The following is a 23,332-nucleotide window of genomic DNA, read 5'->3' as shown; positions in this document are numbered from 1 at the left end:
AGGAAGGAAGGAAGGAAGGAGGGAAGGAAGGAAGGAAAGAGGGAAGGAGGAGGGAAGGAAGGAAGGAAGGAAGGAAGGAGGGAAGGAAGGAAGGAAGGAAGGTTGGTCTGGAAGGTAATGAACACTTACTCCTCTTGTTCCTAGCCCTAGTTTAACTGTATCCATTTCTTGGATTCTCTAAAAATTAAATCATTCCAAGGTATGGGGAAAAGGAAACAAACAACCTCAAAATACTGCTCTGCTTTGGTCATTAGGAAATGTATTTGCATTACACTCAAGTTAATCTTTAGTGCTGGGTTTCTTAAACAAGCACTTTCATTTTTCTTTTTCTTCCTCCTTATTGTTTGTCTCTGGGAGCTGAAAAGATGCCAAAGGTAAGACTGAGTCTCACAAACTCCTTACCTTCAACAGAAGCAAAACAAGGGTCTGGGCTGCAAGGAGCAAACTGATTTAGACCTCTGCTGCCCAGGCTGCTGCTCTGGACCAAAAGGTGTGTTCACAATTACCTGTGAGTGAACTATACTAATTTCCCAGTCTTGGAAATTCCTCTACAAAAAAACAAAATTATTTTAGAAATGGATAAAGAAAATATCACCACTCCAACTAAAAAGTGACTTTCGAAATAAAGAAATACGTCACTACTTAACAGCTGAGTACCATTTTCCATTAACAATGTTGAATTCCATTAACTCATGGCAAGCTTGTGCCTTGAGGGGATCCTTAGGAGTCTAGTGACCTGTCCACCATTCACTATCCCATGACAAACAGTTGGAATGTCACTTAATTTCACTCCCAGCTCTGGATTCTCACTTCTCTCTCATTCCTAGCTTTGGAATGTCATTTCTCTGGCCATTGACTCCTGGTTCTCTTGCTAAAGCCTTACTTCACACAATTATTATGGGAAGCAGTGGAATGACACCTGTGTCAGGTGTCAGGCCCCAGAACTAAGGAATTCATCATAAAAATGTTTAGGTGCTACCTCCAAGCATAAAGTCTTCAGGCATCTTTCCTTAAGTTCGACTCAAATTGCCCACTGTGTCTAAGGCCATGGGTAAAGTAGGTCTGCTAGAGGTAAGTTTCCCACCCTCCAGGGGCTGAGAAGGGAGATAATGAATTAAATAAATTAGTAATTAATTAATTAAAATATGATTCTGGGCAGAAAATATTAAGTGTCATCTGAAGAACATTGGGAGAAAAATGCTATTAGGTTCAAAGAGATGAGGATGTCCAACTGAGATGATAATTAGGAAGCGCTTTCCGGGAGCATTGTTCCTCGAGGTGGACTTGGAGAGGATTGGAATTTCAACAGTCAGGAAAGGAAGGTAGAAGAGTCACTCCAGTCAGAGGAACTAGCCCCGAGCAAAGGTGTGGAGTCTGAAAATATGGAGGTGTGTTTCAGGACAAAATGCCAATTTAAGGTAGAAAGTCAGTGTACTGCGGTGTTAGAATTAATCCAGTCATGTCAGGCCAGTTAATGCACTTTTGGGAGGGACTTTGGGATTCAGGGATGTGTATTCTACTGCAGCTGGCCAGTGGCCAAAAGTTGCTGAATCCTTAAAATCTACACCTCTATCTTTCCCCCTCCACACCCGGCAAGTGGACCTCCCGTGGCTTCCCTAAAACTGGTGTCCTCAGGCAAAGTCAGGGGAAGAGGCTGCTGCCTACAGCCTTTCTAGCTGGGCAGAATCTGATTATGCGAACAGGAAGAAGAGACGTGTATGGGACTTTAGTGTCCTCTGACTTAGCGGGGTTTCTTCTCTGCTCAGGATGCTTCCAGCCTGGGCTATGGAAACTCCTCTTTGTCACACCAGTTGGCTGGCTGAAAAACAAACTGTCCCACCTGTCAGTGGCAGACAGGTTGGTAATACCCTGCCTAATTGTCCATCTAGCTTGGCTGAAGCTCATGAAAAATCAGTTCATGTAAAAAACTTCTAGTATGTCCTTATCACCCTAAATATTTATTTTTTTCCACATTCTGATTTAATCCTCACAACTCTGTAAGGAAGTTAATATCAGCCATGGGCAAGAAATAAGGAAGGTGGGGTTCAAAGAAGTTAAAGAATGTACCCTTAGTCACCCTGCTGGTAGATAACAGAACCAGGTCCTTCTTACTTAAAACTGTTTCCTTCCCAACCCCAGTCTGCCTCTCCTGAAGGCATTCCATCCTTAGCTCTCTGACATCCTCATTTGACAAGTGTCATGGGGGACACGGCTTGAACTCTTGCTAATTGCTAATGTTTGAGCTAGTGGAGGTGCTGCCCAGACAAGTTCTAGGTTCCCCTTAAACAGGTTTTCACAAGCTCAAACTGCAGAGGAAGAGGAAATAGGCAAGAGGGACTCCACCCAGCAACCAGACAGTGGTTTCTGCCAGCAACATCCTAATCTTTTGGTCTGGTGATCTTGGGCAAGAGACATTTCCTAGGTTCTCGTGTGGTGCTGAAATTAAAAATTCTCTTCTAATGATGTCTGAGTGACATAAGACAAAGCACAGACAGGTCAGTATGTGGGACTACTGACTTGTCTGGGCAGCCTACTCACTGAACAGGATAAAGATCCAAGACTGGGCAGGGCAGGGGAAAAGGTCACATTTAAAGGCCAAACACTTGGGTTCAAGACTGGCATTCATTTTGCCACTTACTAATTTTATCATCCGGAAGTCATTACCCCATCTAAAAGTTAAGAACACTAATGTTCACAAAACTGTTATGACAATGAAATGGAATAACAGTGGTAGAAGCATTATTCGAATAGAGGCTGTTGTTATTATGAGGGCAATTAGACTTAAAGTTAATTACTAAACCCTGAGGGATGCCCTGACATGTCTGGCCCCTCCTTATCATTAAGATCTCAGCTTCCTTGACCACAGGGTCTCAGGAAGCCACCCAATCACTCTTTAGCACATCATCCTATTTTAAACCTCTGCAAGCCCTTATCTCCATCTAATATTTTTATTTGTTTATTTTTTTGTGATCCATTCCTAGCATGTAAGTTCCACAAGAGCAGAGCTTTGGTCTATCTTGTTCATTGCTGGATCCCTGTCACAGAGTAGAACAGTTCCCAGGACACGATAGGCCCACAGATATTGTTTGAATGCACCAATGGCACCAATTATATGTTAATTCCTTAGATTGGAATATTATTAGACTGGTAAACAGAGAGGCCAAAAATGGTAATCATTGACTATTAACACCTGATGAATCATAGCAAACATCCAGTCAAACATCATTTTTCAGGGAAGAAAACTGAGACTTTTTTAAAGATTTATTTATTTATAAGAAAGAGAAAGAGTGGCAGGAGGGGCAGAGGGAGAGAATCTTCAAGCAGACTCCCTGCTGAGCATGGAGCCCAACACAGGGCTCAATCTCACAACCCATGAGATCATGACCCATGAGATCATGACCTAAGCCGAAACCAAGAGTCAGATGTTCACCGACCGAGCCACAAGGCACCCCAAAAGCTGAGATTTTAAGAGAATTCTCAGATAAAAGCCCAGAGAGAGAGAGAGAGCAGAGGAAAAGCAATGATCTCCTTCCAAAGTCAGCCTCCTACTCTTTGACCAATAGAGAATTTATCCCAACCATAAATTATATCCCTAAGTATTATTATTCATCTTTCTCCCCAGGTATGATTATTTGTTACTTACCATAAGATTTTAGAAAATGAAAGAGGGAGAAGTATGCTGTCATGAACTCTGAGAAAGATCAGAGATAACCCGATCTCATATTTCTTTCATAATGTGAAACTCCCACACCTCCAATGAAGCAACTCTACTTCCTGGGAAAGGCTGTTCCATTTTCAGACAACTCTACTAATAATTACACCATGTGCCAGACATTAGGCTGGGGCCCAGCAGGTGTACTCTGAGCTCCCTCCCACTTAGCACACACGCACGCACCAAACACTGCCCTTTCAACCAGAACAACTCCATTTCTACCTGTTCAAACAACATAAAATCGATATAAGTATATTGATTTCCATTACAAGTTTATGCCTAAACAGGGCCTGCATAGATAAAAATCATTTTGAAAAGCACTAGATTACCAAGCTCTCTCATTAAGAAGGCCGGAAATCTTTTCCACAGCTTGGAAGTGAGTTGAAAGCATTTGCTAGAACAATGGTCACCACTCATTTTCAGAATGAGGAATCCTTTCTGAGCATTGCTGTTGAGAAATAAATTGTCAAGACCACTTTGAAAAGCACTTTGGCATTACACAGTGAAGTTAAAGATACACATACTGTGTGATTCAGCACTTCTACTTGTATCTCTTCTACGGAAACTTTACCAGAGTTACCAGGAGTAACTGGGTGTACCTGGGTACCAGGAGACACAAACAAGAAAAATTCAAAGCTGGAAACAATCCAAAAGTCCATCAACAATAGAATTGACTTTTTAGAAAGTATAGTCTTGCAATGATATATTCTGACACAATGCAAATAAACTATAATTTTGTGCAGTAATATATATCTCACCAATCTAATAAGCAAAAGCAGCAAAACACAAAAGAATATAATCAGTGTGATTTCAATCACAGAAACCTCAAAAATATTGTTATGGTATGCATACATAGTTAGAAAAATATTTTTAAAGGCAAGAAAATTATAATTATACAAGCCAGGTGAGAGGTCACTTCTGCATGGAGTAGGGGCAGACAGCAGAGATGGGTCATAGTTAGGGCAGGCCCCAGGAGAACCTCTGGAGTGCTAGCAGTATTCTCTCTTCTGACTCAGGCAATGATCATACCAGTTTCGAATTATTATTAAATTGGCTGTATATATATATATTGCACATTTATGACATTTCAAAAACTGCCACACACTCTCAAATGAGTTCTATTTTTGCTTCTGAAGGTTCTACCAATGCTTGTTGGGCATGCATGGCCTTGAACCCAAAGCAATAACTTTAACACTTATCAAGAGTCACACCCCACAATTTTGCAATGCCCTCTCCCAGAAAAAAAAAAAAATCCTAGCAATCTTTAAAAACACCATTCATATAAGACCCTCTATGATGCCTCCTCAGTCAGAATTAATCCTAAGTTTAAAATCGAACTCATTAACCACACACTCCTCTCTCCCTGCATAACCACCACCACCACTACACATCCAATTATAAGACTCAGAAATCCAGGAATTCTCTTTAATATTCTTCTCCTTCTCCCTCAACATCTAATTAGTCCAAGGTCTAGTGATCATGTCCCCTAGATATTTCTCAAATTGGTCTCCTCTTCTCCATCCCTGATACTCCTGCCTTATTAGTTCAACCAGTGCTCACACTAGAATCCACTGCAAGAGTCATCATGTCCCAGGTTCACTTCTCTCTACACTGTTGTTCACATTGTTACAGAGTTACCTTTCTAAAGCAGACATCTGATTTCAATTCCTTATTAGAGTGACCAACCATCCAGTTTGTCCAATACTGAAGGATTTCTCAGGATGTGACCTTTAGTGTTAATGTCCGGAAAGTCCAGGCAAACCAGTGTGGTTGGTTACCTACTTAAAACCCTTAAATCCCTTTAGAATGGCATGCAGAGTTCTTCCTAATCCTCCCCACACTATCTTTTCAGCCTCAACTCTCTGTTCTCCCAGTCCCACTCCACCACACACACATACACCCTGCACACCAGCTTTGCCAAGCTGCATTCAGTTCTCCGAATGGAATGTGCTTTGTTCCTTTACATCTCAGTACCTTTGTACATTGTGTCTGCTTGACTTGGAATGTCCTTCACCCTAACTGGGCTTGCTGCTAAACTCCTATTCATGCATCTAGATTCTTTTCAATTGGCACTTTCCCACTGAAGTCATCCAGGAATTGGTTGTAGCTTCTTCTGTGTTCTCACAGAAACTTGTATATTCTGTCAGAGCACCAGCCCACCGAAGTCTATCCTCCACCAGATATTGAGCCCTAGGACTTTTCATTGTATACCTAATAGCTTGCACAGGGACTCACACATATTAAGTGCTTAATAAATGAGGGAGGAAGGAAGGGAGGGAAGTAGGAAGGGAGGGAGGGAGAAAGGGAAGGAAGGGAGGGAGGGAGGGAAGGAGGGAGGAAGGGGAAAGAAAATAAAGGAACTCTAGACCAATCTTCTTCAGGAACATAGAAGGAAAAATCTTCAACAAAATAATAACAAATAGAATTCAGCAATATGGTAAGAGAATTATAAACCATTACCAAGTAGGATTTATTCCAAGGATAGGAAGCTAATTTAACACTCAAAAATCAATCAATGTAATCCACCATGTTAACAGACTAAAAAAATGTTTTTTTAATTTAAAGATCACATGATCATAACAAATAACACAGAAAAAAACTTTTGACAAAATTTCACACACATTCATGATAAAAATTCTTAGGGAAATAGGAATGAAAACGAACTTCTTCAACTTGATAAAGAGCATCTTTAGAAACATACAGGTAGCACTAAATTTAATGATGAAACAGCAAATATTTTCCCACTGAGATTAGGAACAAGATGAGGATGTCTACTTTCACTGCTTTTATTCAACATAAGAGTTGTAGCTAGACAAGAAAAAGAAACAAACAGCATACAGATTTAAAACTGTTCCTACTTGCATGTGATAGATTTTTATATAGAAAATCTCAAGGAATCTACAAAAAAAAAAACCCCATAGAACTAATAAGTTAGTTAATCATAGTAATAAGATGCAAGATAAACATATAAAAATCAATTAATTGTATTTCTATAACATTGAATACCAAAATTTGAAATACAAGACCATTTACAATCTCTCAAAAAATGAAATACTTAGGTGTAAATCTAACAAAACACACACAGGACTTGCATTTTGAAAACTATAAAATGCTGATAAGAGAAATCAAAGAAGATTCTAAATAAATGGAGAGATATACCACGTTCATGGTGTGGAAAACTTAACATAGCAAAGATTTTAATTCTCCCAAATTTAATATATAGATTTAACACAATTCCTATCAAAATCTCAGTAAGATTTTTTGTAGATATAAACAAAATTATTCTAAAACTTATATGGAAAGCAAATGAACTATATCAGCTAAAACAATTTTGAAAAAATGAGAATGAAGTGGAAGCAACAAGCCTACCTGATTTCAGGAATTATTATACACTTCCTTAATCAAGACTGTATAACACTGGCACATAGATCAATGGAACAGAATAAAAAACAAGAAATAGACCTATATAACTCTGCCCAATTGATTTTTGACAAATGTGCTAAAGCAATTCAATGAAGAAAAAAATAACCTTTTTAACAAATAGTGCTGGAGCAATTGGACATCCACATTACAAACACATTGCCACCACATATTCAATAAAGAACTAGTATCTAGAATACATAAAGAACACCCAAATCTCAACAGTAAAATATCAAACAATTCAATTCGATAATTGACAAAAGACATGAAAATACCCATGGCAAATAAGCACACAAAAAGATCTTCAAAATCATTAGCTATTAAGAAAATTCAAATTGAAACCACAATGAGATATTACTATATAGCTATATAGAGAATGGTTAGAGATAAGTTGTCAGAATGGTTAAGATAAAAAATAGTGAAAACAGCAAATGCTGGTGAGGATTTGGAGAACCAGGATCACTCATACATTGCCAGTGGGAATGTAAATAGTACAACCACACTGGAAAACAGTTTGGTAGTTTCCTTAAAAACTAAACATGAAACTACCATGCAACCCAGCAATTGCTCTCCTGAGCATTTATCCCAGAAAAATAAAAACCTATGCTCACATAAAAACCTATTAAAAAATGTTTACAGCAATTTTATTCATAATAGCCAAACACTGGAAACAACTACAATGTCTTTCAACGGATTAATGGTTTAAATAAACCATGGCACCATGAAATATCACCAAAAACTACTCAGCAGTAAAAAAGAATGAACTATTGATACACAAAACAACTTAGATCAATCTCTAGGGAATTATACTGGGCAAAAAAAGTCAATCCCAAAGTTCACATACTGTATGATCTTATTTATATAACATTCTTGATATGAGAAAATTACAGAAACAGAAAGCAGAATAGTGGTTGCCAGGGCTTAGGGAGTAGGGATCGATGGGGAAAAAAATGGATGTGGCTATAAAAAGGCAAACGAAGGATACTTGTGATGATGGAAATGTTGTGTACCTTGACCTATCAGAGTGAATTCCCTGATTGTGATATTTTACTATAGTTTTGCAAGATATTACCAATGGGGAAAATGGGTAAAGCATACACAGAATCTCTGTGTATTATTTCTTGCAACTGAATGCGAATCTAAAATTATCTTTACAAGAAATAACTTTAAAAAAATGAATGTGTTGGACTGGATTATCTTTGAGTGACTTTCTCTATCTGAAATTCCATAATTTGGGAAATCTAAGGATCCACTGGCTCTTGGTTATACATGGCTGTACTCTCTCCAACAGGTGAAGCTTCTTATATATCTGGTCACCAATGTTCACGCTGGTAAGTAAGGGTCTGGGCAACCTCAAAACGAAGATAAGTATGTAACTACATCAGACAGATCCTATAGATCTAGATCTATTTAGAGATGGAAAAAAAACAGAGGCCCAGCAAGGGGAAACTCCTCACACAAAATGAACGATTAATGGAAGAATCCAGATTAGAAAGAACCCAGGCTTCCAAACAGGGCACTTACCACCACAGCAGTTTGTAAATATCTATTGACCACACTGACAGCCATTTAAATCCTTAAACACCACCCAGCCCAAGCCGTTCCAGAGCTCTCCTAAACCATCACTGGTGGATGCAAAACTTGGACAACCCTAACAAGTAACACTTTAGTATGGCAATAAAGAAAAAAAAAATTTTTAATAAGATCAGAAAAAAAAAAGAGAGATCAGAAGGAAAAGGGTAGGCTCAGCAAACTTCTTCTGTGAAGTACCAGATAGAAAATATTTTCAGCCTCGTGAGCCACGTGGTCTCTCTAACAACCATTCAGCTCTGTCATTGTAGTACAACAGCAACCAGAGACAATCTGTAAACAAATGCAGGAGGCTGTTTTCCAATAAAATTTTATTTTCAGATAAGTCAGTGAGCCAGATGTCACCCACAGTCAATAGTTTGTGGACCCCTGCCACAGAGAAACAATGGAAACATTTGGTCTTTGTGCCTATAGTGAGAGTATCTACCCAATGAGGTTACTGTGAATAAAGTATCACATGGAAGAGCTAAGCAATGGGCACAGGACCTAGTAAGTAGTCAATAAATGTGAACTATGCCACATGAAGAGTGGTTGAAGAAACTGAGTGTGTTTAGATTGAAGAAGAGAGGCCAGGAGGGATGAAGATGGGGGACATATAGGAACAATTTTTAAATGCCTGAGGATAGGAAGTTGATTTTTGACACGTGGCCCCAAAAGGCAAAAGAAGTAGGACTAATGAACTCAGGTTAATGGAACCATATTTCAGTTCAACATAGGAAGAGTCTTTATAATAGTCATTCTGTCTCACAAGGAAATGACTTGTCATGCTAAGTTTCCTTTTCTGAGGGCATTTAAGGAAAGCTTGGATGCGCAAGTAATAAGCAGGAGAAAGACAAAGTTTGGGTTATTGGAAAGTTGATTCTATGGAACAGGTGAAATGAAGTATAATAAGTCAATCCTCTATTTTTCTGAATTCTAATCCTTATTTACCTTTAGATCTGTATGCTATTTCTTTTTTTTTTTTTAAGATTTTATTTATTTATTTGACAGAGAGAGAGATACCGAGAGTAGGAACACAAGCAGGGGGAGTGGGAGAGGGAGAAGCATGCTTCCCGCCGAGCAGGGAGCCCAATGTGGGCTTGATCCCAGGACCCTGGGACCATGACCTGAGCCAAAGGCAGACACTTAATGGCTGAGGCATCCAGGTGCCCCAATATATGCCATTTTATATAGTTTTGGAATGTAACTATAACTAGCTATATTCATCCACCAATACATATTGTGTATTTATATTTTTTCTAAGCATTGGAGATACAACGGTGAATAGTTGATCAATAAGTCATTAAAAATTAAATAGAAAAGCATATCCTCCCTTGGGGTAGCAAAATATTCCACTTTTATTTGTATATTATTTGGCTATTTTTTAACTGGGATACTCTGTAGGCAATTATTTCAATAATATTAAAACTCAAAAATAAAATTGTTTCCCTGTTCTGGGAACTTGTGTAAAAGTTCAGAAGGAAGATGATTAGATTTTTCTCCCCATAAGGTTGAAGGGCCCCACAATCAGGCCTTTATTAAAGAACAGATACTCTGTGATCACAGGGGATAGAATTTGCTACCAAAATAATAGGAATTCTAGCTTTTACTTATTCCTCCTACAGAAGAAACAGCAGGAGGAAGCTACATGGGAAATTTTCGGAAATGAAATATAAAGGGCCCACAGTTTGTTACTAGAGCCTCGTCGTCTGCTATGGTCAGAACTGACCCTTTATATGCACATGATGCTTTCTGCATGAAAAACCATTAAGTAAATAGAAGCTTCACAACTTCCTAGTACACACTCTCTCCTCATAGTTCTCTGGGATAGACAATGTCAAACACGGCCTTTCTGAGCATCAGGAGCAGATCCCATCCTGGCAATTCCTTATTAGCCTAGATGTCTACTGTCTACCACTCCCACTAGATTTTGAAAGAATGTGCACACCTCCAAAGGTATGATTTTAGGCCACTAAGAAAGACTCTTGGTCTTAAAAAAAAAAGCAATCCCTCTAACTTATGCAAAACACAGAATAAAGACTTGTATGCAGATATGTTCACTGCAATATTAGTAGTAGTAGCAAATAGAAAGCAATCTTTGAATAAAAGAATAGGGTAATTATTAAATATTATATAGGCATTAAAATAATATTTATTAAGTATTTTAATAATATGAGGAAAAATATACGTAATAATATTAAGTAAAGAGAGACAACATGAAAGTATACAGTACAATTTCAAATTTCATTGAAATAAGGTGAGGCACAAACAAGAAAGACTGGAAGACAAATACATCAGCTAAAACACTAACGACATTTACCTTGGGTGATGGAATAATCATGATTCTTCTTTTACATCTGTGTTGAGCACATTCTATTTTTTTTTTAAGATTTATTTATTTATTTGAGAGAGAGAGGAGGGCGCACGCGTGTGCATGCACACAAGAGGCAGGGAAGGGACAGAGAGAGAGGGAGAGAGAAACCCCAAGCAGACTAGCCACTGAGCAAGCAGCCTCACCAGAGGCTCCATCCCAGGACCCTGAGATCATTACCTGAGTCGAAATCAAGAGTTGGCCACTTAATCAACTGAGCCACCCAGGCGCCCCAGTATTACACACATTTTAATCACTAAATATGTTTCACTTTTAACATCTGAAAAATAAATATGTATGTTTTAAAGGTCCTTTTCTACTTCTTCACAGATATCTAAAATACCAGTAGGAGAGCTCTAAATTTTATATTCTCTCTAGCAAAAATAATCATGTGGGGGACCTGTCCACTTTAAACACTATCTGTTCAGTTCAATTAAACTATTATTTATTGACTATCATATTAGACATTCTGTTTATCCATTTGTATTTTTTGTTGAGACCACTCAATCCCCACTTATCTCACTCACTTTTTTCTGTCACACCGCCACTTCCTCATCATCAGCTGTGCTTCATGTAGAGCTAACTTTGACCCTAACTCCAGATGTGGACGTGTAACTAAGAGCTTGGTATTCTTCTGGCCCCACTAATAAGTTTGAAAAGGGAGATGATCGGGGTGCCTGGGTGGCTCAGTCAGTAAAAGCGTCTGCCTTCAGCTCAGGTCAAGATCTCACCTGTTCTCTCTCTCTGTCAAACAAATAAAATCTTTAAAAGGAGGGAGGATGATCTAATCAGAGCCAGTTAGAAAACAAAACGAGCATTTTGCTGAGACTCTTGAAAGAAGGGCAATTTTTTCCCACTGGTATAGTACCTGAGGATATGTAACATTTTCAGTTACCAGAGGGCCCCAAGTAAAGTTTGAAAATAAAACCATTATGGCCCAAATGAACACAGGTCAATTACTTCTAAGTAAGAAATCCTCTACCAGGATGAAGGCAAAAATCAATTGATGCTGGATGAAGGATAGAAGCAAATACCTTCTACAACTTACCATCCTGAAGCCAAGATTCTACAAAATCAAGCCCAGGTAACTGCTAGGAGAGGGCAGAAAACTCCCACCTGAAGCCAACTTCAGATAAAAGACAGAGGTAGCTGCCATGCAGAGGACGAACAGGAATATTAATAAAGCACCACTCCCACTCCTCTAAGCCCAGACACAAAGGGACTGCCCAAGACTAAGTAGAACGAGGGCAACAGGGAACCTTCTCTACCCCTACTAGAAGCTTAGCACTGAGTGACAAGCCAAGGAGACCACCCCGGGGGGAGGGGTGAGAGCACAAGGAGAGACCACTTCAGTAATGCAGACACGCACTGAGGGCTTGTCTGATTCCAGCATCTGTGTCCCTGTTTCCTTCTGTGCCCAAAAGATCAGAGAGCTGTGACTTTTGTAAAAACAGACCTGGAGGCTTTGTCTCTCACAAGCTTAAGATGAGTACAAAGTATAAAACAGCTGCTAAACTAATATGGTCTTGGGCCTATTTACGCAGTTGTTGAAGTGGTCACAGTAGTGGTAGCAGCTAATAGTAGTAATAGCAGTGGTTGTGGTAGTAACATGAGGCCACGTCAAAGGCCTAAGGCAGTTCGAGTAGGAGCTTTGGCGTCCAGCTGCCTAGGTTCCAGATCTGTTTTTGCTGCTTCTTAGCTTCCAGACTTAGACAAATTATATAATTTCTCAGTGTTTCCTTTTGTAAAATTGGCATTGACCACTCAAGAGTTCGTAAAGAAGATAAAAACTCTTATAAGATGTGCACAAACATCTTCAGTTCACCTTATCAGAAACATGTGAAGTAACTTCAGTGTTGCATATAAGATACAGACATGAAATAAGGCCCATATCTGCTGATAACAACTCACAACGGTTGGGGGAGAAGGATAAACACATGACTCTACTATAAAACCTAGTGAAAATTGCCAAGATAGGCATTCATATCTACTCCAGGCAAGCAAGTGATGAAGTGTGACCCAGGTGCTCCCAGATGGCCTTTAGGAAGGGAATCAGATTTGAGATGGCTTCTGGTGAATAGGCAGGACTCAGATGGCCAGGTATCAAGGTGGAGACATGTCCCTGGCAAAGAAAGTACATAATGTATTCTGGAAAAACAAGCAGACCACATTTGGGTAAGCAGAGCAAACGGCATGTAAGTAATTGCCTGTTGAAATTGGCTAAAGGAAAAACCTACACAGGGTGGCTTGGTCTCCAAGCTGAAGATCCTTACTTTGCTTGATGATTCCAAGTTGAAAGAGAGCAAAGTTGCAGGTAAATGTGTGCCATAAAAATCAACCTTATTTTTCCACTAAAAAGCAAGTAAAAGTAACCACTTATCTAGCCAAACTCATTTCTTGGATCCTTTTGTTTTTGAACTAGCCTTAAAACATTGATATCACAGTATCATCTCTACTGATTCTGAGACTTGAGTACCAGAGCTTCAAAATCCTCCATCCATGGCTCCAAGATGCTAATAGATTCTGGAAATGCTAAAATCTTACAGTCCCAGCCAGAGCCCTGTGTATGCAACCACGAAAATCAGAAAGTGTCCTACCCTGAGGGACATATTTCTCTGGAAAGTATGCAGTACACTGGGCCTCCTCTCTGTTCTGATTCCTGAGGGGGCATCTAGGGCATAGCTGTGCTCATTGTCCAGAAGAGTAGCCTTGGGCTGAGGATAGAATTGAGGAGGCAGTGTTCTGAGCTGCCTTCCGTCTCTACCCAGGCTGTGGTTTCAGACAGCTCACCGAGGTTTACATGACAGGCATCCAGAAACAGCTGTAGGCCACGGAGGTAGGGGACCCCACTCTGGCTAGTCTTCACAAAGCTTTAAAATAGCGACAAAGACTTGAAAATGGCACCCAGGAATGAATCTGGACACATCACCAATGCACCAATGCTTTTGAAGGTCAAGTTCCTGTGCTCTGTTTCTGTAGGCCTGAGGACCCTATAGGGTTCAGCATTGGTTAATCGTTTACCAATGGATTTACTCTTTATTCATAACTAATTCACATAACAACTGCCATAAATTTCCAGTTCCCACCTGATATCTCCAGATATGTTCTCCTTTCCTTGACTAAACTCAGAGTGCTTTGAAAAAAATCAAAAGTGTCACTTAAATTTCTTAAGACATTTCATAGTGATTTTATCCACCTGTTTTAAAACTTTTGAAATCATATCCTTGTGTGTGTTGGAGAGGACCTCAAGAAACCACCTGCATTGGTCCCTGGTTCAAACTAGTAAGGTATTATTATTTCCACCTTATAAATGAGACAAAGCGAAAGAGATGTGACCATGATTTGCTTTAAGGGTATAAGAATAAATAATGGCAGAGCCAACACAACAATGCTGTTCTCCAGCCTCCTAATGTTGTGTTTCTTTCATTTATGCCCTGCCATTTTTGCCACCATTAACAACTAAAACAGTGCATCCAGAATTTAGCAAAAGTAAGAGGCAGTAAACCAAGGTGCCTGGGTGGCTCAGTCAGTTAAGTGACTGACTCTTGATTTCAGGTCAGGTCAGGATCTTGGGGCCGTGGGATCAGCCCGCGTCGGGCTCGCGCACAGCATGGAGTCCGCTTGAGGTTCTCTCCTTCTCCCTCTGCCCCTCCCCACCTAAAATAAATACATAAATCTTAAAAAAAAAAAAAAAAAGAAAGAAAGAAAAGAGGCAGTAAACTGTTATGTTTAAACTGGGGTCTTAAGCCATAGCCTTCCGTATACTTAGCCAAATGAGCTTGGTCAAGTTACTTAACCTCTCTACACCTCAGTTCCTACATGTGCAGAAGAGAGATGATAATTCCTCTTAAGGTTTCTGAGAGAACTAAATACATTACTATACGTAAAGTTCCTGTTCCAGATCAATCACCCTCTAAGTATCTGCTACTGCTGTAGCCATTTCCACTCCCAACCTGTTCCTACTTTTCCCTGCGGGATTCAGCGCTTGCGTCATCTCCTCCCATTGTACAGACTAGGAACCTTAAAGACATCCTTAGTCCTACTCACCCTATTCACCCCTTCTCTCTTATGCCATGGTCTATGGATTATGAAGTCTTTTCAATTCTAATTTCTAAGTATCTTTCCAATCCCTCCTCTACTCAGCATCCTCTACGTCAAGGCTGCAGTTGCATACTGAATCTTCTGTTTATATACTCCCCAACTTGTTTCTGGTACAGTTTTTTTCATGGGCCAGTGTTTGGGAATCATTGGAAAAGATAAAATGTGCACTTGTGAGCGTGTCTCATAAAGTCTTTGACTTTCGTGCCCTCACCTACCCTTCTAGGGAAATTAGATGCCAACTCCCCCGTTGACTGTGCTGCTCCTTATTCTGTGCCCCCACAGCTCTGTGTGTGTGACTCCCTCAGTGGCACCTGTTTTATCACAGTTTCATTGAGTTTGCACTCCTGGCTCCCCCACTTGTAGGGCCAGCTACATGGCCACGTGTCTGTCTAATCCCACAGGGCCCTGCTCTCAAAAGGGCCCTGAACTCGGTTTAATGCTCTGCTAGAGCCATCCTGAAATTCTTAATAATTGCTGAACAAGGGGCAACTCATTTTCATTTTGCACTGGGCCCCACAAATTATGTACTCAGTCCTGCCCGCTCGACTGTGAACTCCTTAAAAACAAAAGCTTTTTGCTATTCACTCAAAATCCTCCTTGGTTAGCACAGAGAAGTCCTGGCACAGAGTAAGCATTTGGTAAATATTTGTTGAGTTTATACATGAACGGATGAAAGGATAGCATAAAGTATCTCATAGAAAAATAGTATAGTATGGCTAATTAACTCCAAAGAATAAGCTTTGTTTGTGCTTGGGGGAAAGAGGAGTCAATTGATAAATTCACAAAATGACTGGCCATTCCAAATAAATAACACAAAATTTCCTAACTAAGTTTCGTTTTTTATTATTCAAACTGTTTCTCCTTTTAAGCCCTGCTGTCTTCCTGTTCTTCTCCGAATGCAAAACTACAGGTTAATGGAGCTTGGAATTATGCTATCAAATATACCCTGACTGTTTGTGCCAAGCACTATACTCAATTCTGGGAATAGTGGGAAAGGGAAGGGGGAGGCCATACGAAGGTGAACTAAGCAGGGTCCCTGTCCTCAAAAAGCAGTTAAATGTTACTCCTCAAGAGTTTATATCAAAGATGAGTTGACTTCATGGGAGTTCTGCAGCAATGAATCAAGAATAAAGACACTAGACTTGGCCAGTAGCCCAGCTTCCTGAACATTTCAGCTGACAAAATGTCTCAGTCTGAACACAATTCCCCCACTATGAGATCTGTGGGTTCACTAGTTAACATTGGCAAACAACTCGGAGGTGCTCATGGAGCATAATAAATAAGTGGCTATTGAGGTGGGGGGAGGTGCTTTTGCTTCCTGGTGTTAGAGAAGAAAAGACAAACATCAGCTGTGAAAGTGAGCCAGTTAATTGGTGAGGACAGATGTCCCTTGCTCATGCTGAAGGCACGATGGGGCTTCCAATGTGGCAAAGACCACACACCACCCTGCCGCCTTATTATGCGCTCACTGCAGTACTAACTTCTTACTCTCAGAAACGACATGGAAGTTCAAAGAGAGTTTCTCTTGCTTTTCCCGATTCAACAGGTTTTACTTAACCAGTCTACTAGTTGATAAAACATGAGCTATAACATTAAGAGAGTCTAGTCAAACAAACAAATGCTAATAAACTTATTGAGATGTGCTCAATTTCAAATCAAGGAAATGCAGAAATAATACAGCCATAAAGTATCATTTTCATATAGCAGGTGAACCCAAGTTAAAAAGATTGATAATGCTCAACATTGGCAAGTATGGTAGAAAAAGCAAGTATTCTCAAAAAAGAGTGCTAGTCAGAGTGTAAATTGGTAAAAGCACAATCTTCTGAAAGGCAATTTAGCATTACGTATCAATCAAAATTTAAAACACACAACCCCTTTTGTGCATCAATGCTGTTTTTAGGACTTTATTCTAAGGAAATAATCTGACAAATATGTGAAATTACATGTACAAAGCTGTCCATCACAGCCCAAAAATTTAGAATTAACAAAGCGTGCAACATGAGAGATTTGCTTAATATAGCATAGTTCATCCAGATACAATTTAAATGTTAAAATAGTTATGTGGAGCTACAATTCTCAGGAGAAAAATATAGGCATTATAAATTCTTAGGTGTAATGAAAAGGACAGCTTAAAAAGCATATAGATGGAATGACTCCATTTTTTGTTTAAAAATATATATTTGTGAATATGTGTATGCATGCTTTTTAGAATAGATTATGATTGCTTTTATTGTGTTTTGGCATGATGCATAGTACAAATAAACAGATGATATCCAAATACAACATGCTTACTGTATTTAGACATGTATCGGGGGAAAAGGGAAGTCTTAAAGAAATAATATGTTCAGTGGTATGCTGGTAAATATTTAACAACTGGCCTTCAGGTGGGGCAAGACTCAAATCCTGGGTAACATTTACCAATTTCTACGGCATAAATACTCCCAACATTATTCATTTCAGGCTACTGAATATAGAGTTGAAAGAGACGAACAGTAGCACACCACTATGTAGTATTCCCATGATACAGATACACAGACGTAAATAAACAGAACGGTATAGAGAATATTAAAATATAATAAAAAATTAGAAAGCTTTGTCTATTAGATGAGTTAGATGAATTTTGTGGATTCATCTTTTATAAGTCTTTAGAAGGAGGGTCAACAATACAGATCGTGTCTGAGTGGAAGATTTATAAATCATATTTACTTCATTTTTTAGATTTTTATATGTCATTTCAATATTTTTATAGTAAACATATGTTATCTTTATAATCAGAAAAATCAAGGGTTTTATTTTCTTTCTTATTTGCTAGAAATTAGGAAAGAAAAAAAATCAGGGAACATTACTTTTAAAAACAAGTCTCACTTGGGCGCCTGGGTGGCTCAGTTGGTTAAGCGACTGCCTTCAGCTCAGGTCATGATCCTGGAGTCCCTGGATAGAGTCCTGCATTGGGCTCCCTGCTCGGCGAGGAGCCTGCTTCTCCCTCTAACCCTCCCCCCTCTCATGTACTCTCTCTCTCTCTCATTCTCGCTCCCTCAAATAAATAAATAAATCTTTAAAAAAAAAAAAGTCTCACTAGAATAAAAATAAAGCACTTCCCCAAAAGGAGTATGATTTCATTAGGGTGTAACGAAGGATAACGGTGAGCAGTGTTCTAAACAATTAAACCACGATATTAATCAGTTAACCACTTTGTTAAGTCATGGTATAAGGAAATGAGCATTTAGTATTTCTTTTTTTTTTTTTTTTAAGATTTTATTTATTTATTTGACAGAGAGAGCAGAGGGAGAGGGGAGAAGCAGATTCCCCACTGAGCAGGGAGCCCGAGGCTCTATCCCAGGACCCTGGGATCACGACCCAAACTAAAGCAGCTGCTTAACCGACTGAGCCACCCAAGCACCTGAGCACTTAGTATTTCTAAGGCATTTCAAAACATAAATATGTATCCACAGAATTCAAAGGAATTCGAGCTCCCAGGCGATCTGATACTCCTGATTGGAAGTTAGCTCAAAGAGTTGAGGTTTGGGGCGCCTGGGTGGCTCAGTCGGTTAAGCGTCTGCCTTCGGCTCAGGTCATGATCCCGGGGTCCTGGGATCGAGCCCCACATCCGGCTCCTGGCTCGGCGGGGGGCCTGCTTCTCCCTCTCCCTCTGCCTCTCCCCCTGTTCATGCACTCTCTCTCTCTCTGTATCTCTGTGTCTCAAATGAATAAATTTAAAAAAAAAAAAAAAAAAGAGTTGAGGTTTTCCCAAAGTAAGCACTACAAGGTTGGGTATAAGGTAGTTCAGCTCCTCTCCATTTATAAATGGTCACTATAGCTTGTGAGTAAAAGTATACAGTCCTTACTTGTGGTTATTTAATGAGAAGAGAAGACCTCACTTTGGGGTTAGTAGTTATTCAACTGGTTAATTTCTGAAGCCCTGACTCTTCCTATCTTTGTTTAGATAATAGCAGCTTACACTCACCTAGAATTTTATATTTCTCAAAACACTTCCTCAGACATTATTTCAGCTCATCCTCATAAAAGCCCTATGTAGACAGGTAGAGTAGGAAAGACCATTCCTACTGGACAGATTTGGAAACAGGGCAAAGCAGCAAATGACTAGCCCAAGGCTAGTGAGAGCCAGGCCTCTGATCCACTTGCAGCGCTGGCTAGGCATCAGTCTGCTCTTTGAGGCTACGAGGCAGTCATCTGGGTGAACCCGCTCTCAAGGTTACTTTCTCCCCTTTTCTTCCTTGTCCTTTGAACAAATTCTTTCTTCTCCTGACTCCTGTCTCATTTTGCACTTAAGAATATTACTTTCATGTCACCTAGCGTTGCTCTTTAGTTCCTCTTTCTTTTATTCTAGAATGGAAGACAGTCCAGGCATCGTTAGGCCTGGAAATATTCCTGTTCTTCATTTGACATGAGGGCTAAACCCTAGAATGTTGTTTTTTTCTTGAAATCTGAAGTCATTTCTATCATTGGAGGAATGTCTTCTGCAAAGGTCCAAATGGTGTATATTATAAAGCAAGACACTATAAACACTTTGATGTGACACACTTCTAGACAATTTTTTGGCTTTCTAAAAGGGATTAAAATTCAAGTTAGAGGAGACAGACTTATTCAGGAAATACAAGTCTACAAATTATATATAACAAAATAGATCCTGGGGAATCTAAGATCAGACATTCTCCTAAGCTCTGTTATCTTAAGGGAGGAAGTGTGTTCTGTTAAGAGTATAATGTCCTGGGGAAGAACTGAAAAAGGTATCACTGGGCTATGTTTAGGTCCAGAGACAAAAGAGGTGCCAACTTAATTAATGTGGTGCCTCAGCTCCTGGACTTATTGGCTGATGCCACCTTAGACAATCAAATTCTCAGTGCATCAATTTCTTCATCTTTAAAGTGGGAATCATAGCATGTACCTCACAAAGTATAGTAAAAACCAAATTAGCAAGTGGCCAAGAAAATACTTGGTAAACTAAAACTCACTATAAAAACACATGGAATATCTTGAAGATATCTTGATAATTTTTGTGAGATCTTCCCATTCACAACACCAGGGATGGACGTAGAAGGTATTATGCTAAGTGAAGTCAGACAGGGAAAGACAAATACCATATGATTTCACCCATATGTGGAATCTAAAAAACAAAATAAAACAAACAAACAAAAACAGGCTTATAAACACAAAGAACAAACTGGTGGTTGCCAGAGGGGAGGGCACTGAGGGAATGGGCAAAATTGGTGAAGGGGACAAAGAGCTACAAACTTCTGGTTATAAAATGAAAAAGTTACAGAGATGAAAAGTACAGCATAGGGAATATAGTCACTAAAATTGTAATAACATTGTCTGGTGACAGATGGTAACCACACTTATTGTGGTGAGCATTTCATAATGTAGAGAATTGTCAAATCACTATACGGTATACCTGAAACTAACACGACATTGTATGTCAATTGTACTCTATCAAAACCAAATAAATAAAAAGAGATCTTCAGAATTTTGCAAGTTTACAGCTATAGGCGAAGGGGGCGTGGGGAATGGAGTAGCGAGTGACAAAGGGACAGAGTCAGACACAGCAACAGGCAGGTGGCCAGGTTTCTCCGGGTGGAACAAGATGGAGAGCTCAAGACTGCATACTAATGGCCTCACCTCTGCTGAGACCGCTGGCCAAACGACTCCAGTCCATAAAACACAGAGTCCCCTTCCCATACCAAAGGTCCTCTCCTAACTGGACTTTCAGCTGCATACAACATGAAGTGGACACCCTGACTCACTAGGCAGTGCCATTATGAAGATGAAGTCTGAACAAAATCGCCACGCTGCAGTGTGTAGGCTAAAGAAGGACAGTCGTTTCCCCAGTACTGGGAATGTCTGCTAGCAAGTGGATGACTCTCAATGACTATTGAGTGGTACATTGTCAAACAGCAGAAATGAGTGTATGAGAAAAGAGTGGGTGTGTTTCCATCTGAGGATGTGAGGGAGGAGCCCCTGCCTTCTGGTGAAGAGCATTCCAGATGAGGGTCAAATTGTCAACTTAATACAGACAATAATAGAATATTGACTCTCCAAAGAAAACACTTTGGAGAAGTAAGGACTACAGCCAACATAGCATTAGAAAGTCATTTCGAGGGATGTTTGTGTAGGGCCTAAAGATAATTGTCATTCGGCAGCCCAATCTGAAAGAAGTAAGGAGATGGTTAAGAAGCTCATGTCCATTTGGGTGCCTTTTATTCCCTTACAATTTTTTCAGCTTTGATAGCACAAGGGATCTACTCTTGAAGGTCCAAAAAAATGTTGTTGCTATAGGAACAGGTAAGCAGATTAAACTTGAAAGACCAGTTCAGGAACAAAGAATTTAATAGTCAGGGCTAAAGCAATTAGCCAAGAAAAAATTTAAATAAATATCTTTTGGGTTTGTTATTTCTATATTAATTCCAGGAAGATAATATGCTATTATAGAATGGGAGTATGGCATTTTAATTACACCACTACAGGCATAACACAATTAGCAGAAAGGCCTTATTAACCAAAAGTACACATTTCTAACTCTCTCTTGATTACTCTGTAATTGAGAAATACAGCTTAAATTCAGCAAGAACATAGGAATCATCTCTGATTTTCCTATAGTTCCCCAGAGGAGAGCACATCTAAAATAAAAGAGACAATGAACTACATACAGAAAGTTGTCTGTAACCAATCTCCATAACTAGAGACCTACAAGCAAAATTTGAGAAGTAAACAGAAAAGTGTATAGGCTGATAATTGTTAATATTTTATGTTTTCCCCACCCAACATTCTTTGGGAACACATATGTGAGAAGAGAAGACAATCGAGACTTAGCCGCATTCCTACCTCACAGTGGCTCTTCCACTTCTTCCTATCAAGGAATACACTGCTTCCAACATTAGAGGTTTGCTGAAATTATTAAAGTTCTGAACAGAACTTGCTAGACTCGTGAGGCTCAAAAATGCATCATAAAGTGGTATTGTGCTTCTCTCCCTTCTTGATAAAATGAATACAATGTTTTCATCCTAGCAAATTTCTGCTGTCAGAGATTACACTTACGGGACAGAGAAATCTCTTGGACACTACCTTTTCTCACATAATACCAGAGTCAAATTGCAAAGAAGCATGTGAGTGTGTCTGAGAGTGTGCGTACCCGCTCGCGCGCATATGTTTGTGTGTGTGTGTGTGTGTGTGTGTGTGTGGCAGGGGACAGTATTGGAGGCTGGGGAATGGGAAGGGGAAGAGGGGAGTGTGGCTAGAATCTTACCATCTCATTCTCTTCTCCTTCATTGAGCAGAGCGTGCTGGCCCTTCTCAAAGTGGTCCCCCATGAAAAAGTGACTCCACTCCTCCTCCCTGGCCTTCCTGAGCAGGAGCCTCCGGGACTAACTTGCCAAGCCACCGCAGCTCGCCAGCGGACGGAAAGAGTTAATGATCCTCCAGGTTAAGACTCCTTCTTGAGCACACACCTACTCTCAGCAAATGACAATACTTAGCAAACTGAACTCCTCCCACGAGTCACCCTCTGCTCCGAGGAATTTCTGCCTTGCTTACTGCATTGTCTCAGAGCAGCTGTCCCAAAACAGGCTGCTCCCATGCCGGTCTTTTTGTGCCCAACTTCCAGGGAAAGAACTCATTGCCTGCCCAGTGCCTGCCAGCATAAGACATCTGACTGCAAATCCAACAGGACAATGCAGAGTTGGCAGGACCTTTCCAAGGAGTGGGGGAGCGGGCTCAAGAACTCCCAGGTCACTGCTGTATTCACAGAGGCTAAGGAATTGGGGGTGGGGAGGGCTAACAGAGCTGCAGATTTTATTCGATTAATGAAAGCCTCAATCCACCAGCTTTTAATAGTATCCTCATTCATTTTGCTTACAAAAGGTACAAGTTATGACTAATCCTCCTCCAAAGTTATTTGTCACCACATTTCTTTGTGTATGCAAAAAGCATTCTACTCAACGTGTATGTGGAATTAAGTTTACTTTTGCAAAAAAACAGAGAGAGAGAACAATGGTGTGATCAAGCTATTTTATGTGCTCTCCTTTCACTAAAATCTTGGTGGTTAAACTCTTACGGAGGTCTAGAAACCGAAAATTCAAGTGACTTCGTGGCAAGACTCATTGTTTAATTTATCCACACATCCATTCAATATACATTATCTGAGCA

At 39.8% G+C, this 23,332-nt stretch overlaps 1 protein-coding gene across 1 annotated transcript in view; it reads right to left on the bottom strand.

The window, feature by feature from the left end:
- ATP13A4 (ATPase 13A4) overlaps positions 1 to 22,497 on the bottom strand; it is a 130,645-nt gene extending 108,148 nt beyond the window's left edge. Inside the window, exon 1 of the mRNA XM_021692496.1 lies at positions 22,435 to 22,497. Coding sequence (XP_021548171.1) covers positions 22,435 to 22,497 — 63 coding nt within the window. The remainder of the gene's footprint in view (positions 1 to 22,434) is intronic.
- Positions 22,498 to 23,332: the final 835 nt, after the last annotated feature.

Source organism: Neomonachus schauinslandi, chromosome 1 (assembly GCF_002201575.2).
Source record: "Neomonachus schauinslandi chromosome 1, ASM220157v2, whole genome shotgun sequence".
NCBI classification, from domain to species: Eukaryota; Metazoa; Chordata; class Mammalia; order Carnivora; family Phocidae; genus Neomonachus; species Neomonachus schauinslandi.
The sequence above is the reverse complement of the archived record's forward strand: the minus strand, read 5'-3'. Positions and strand labels throughout refer to the sequence as shown.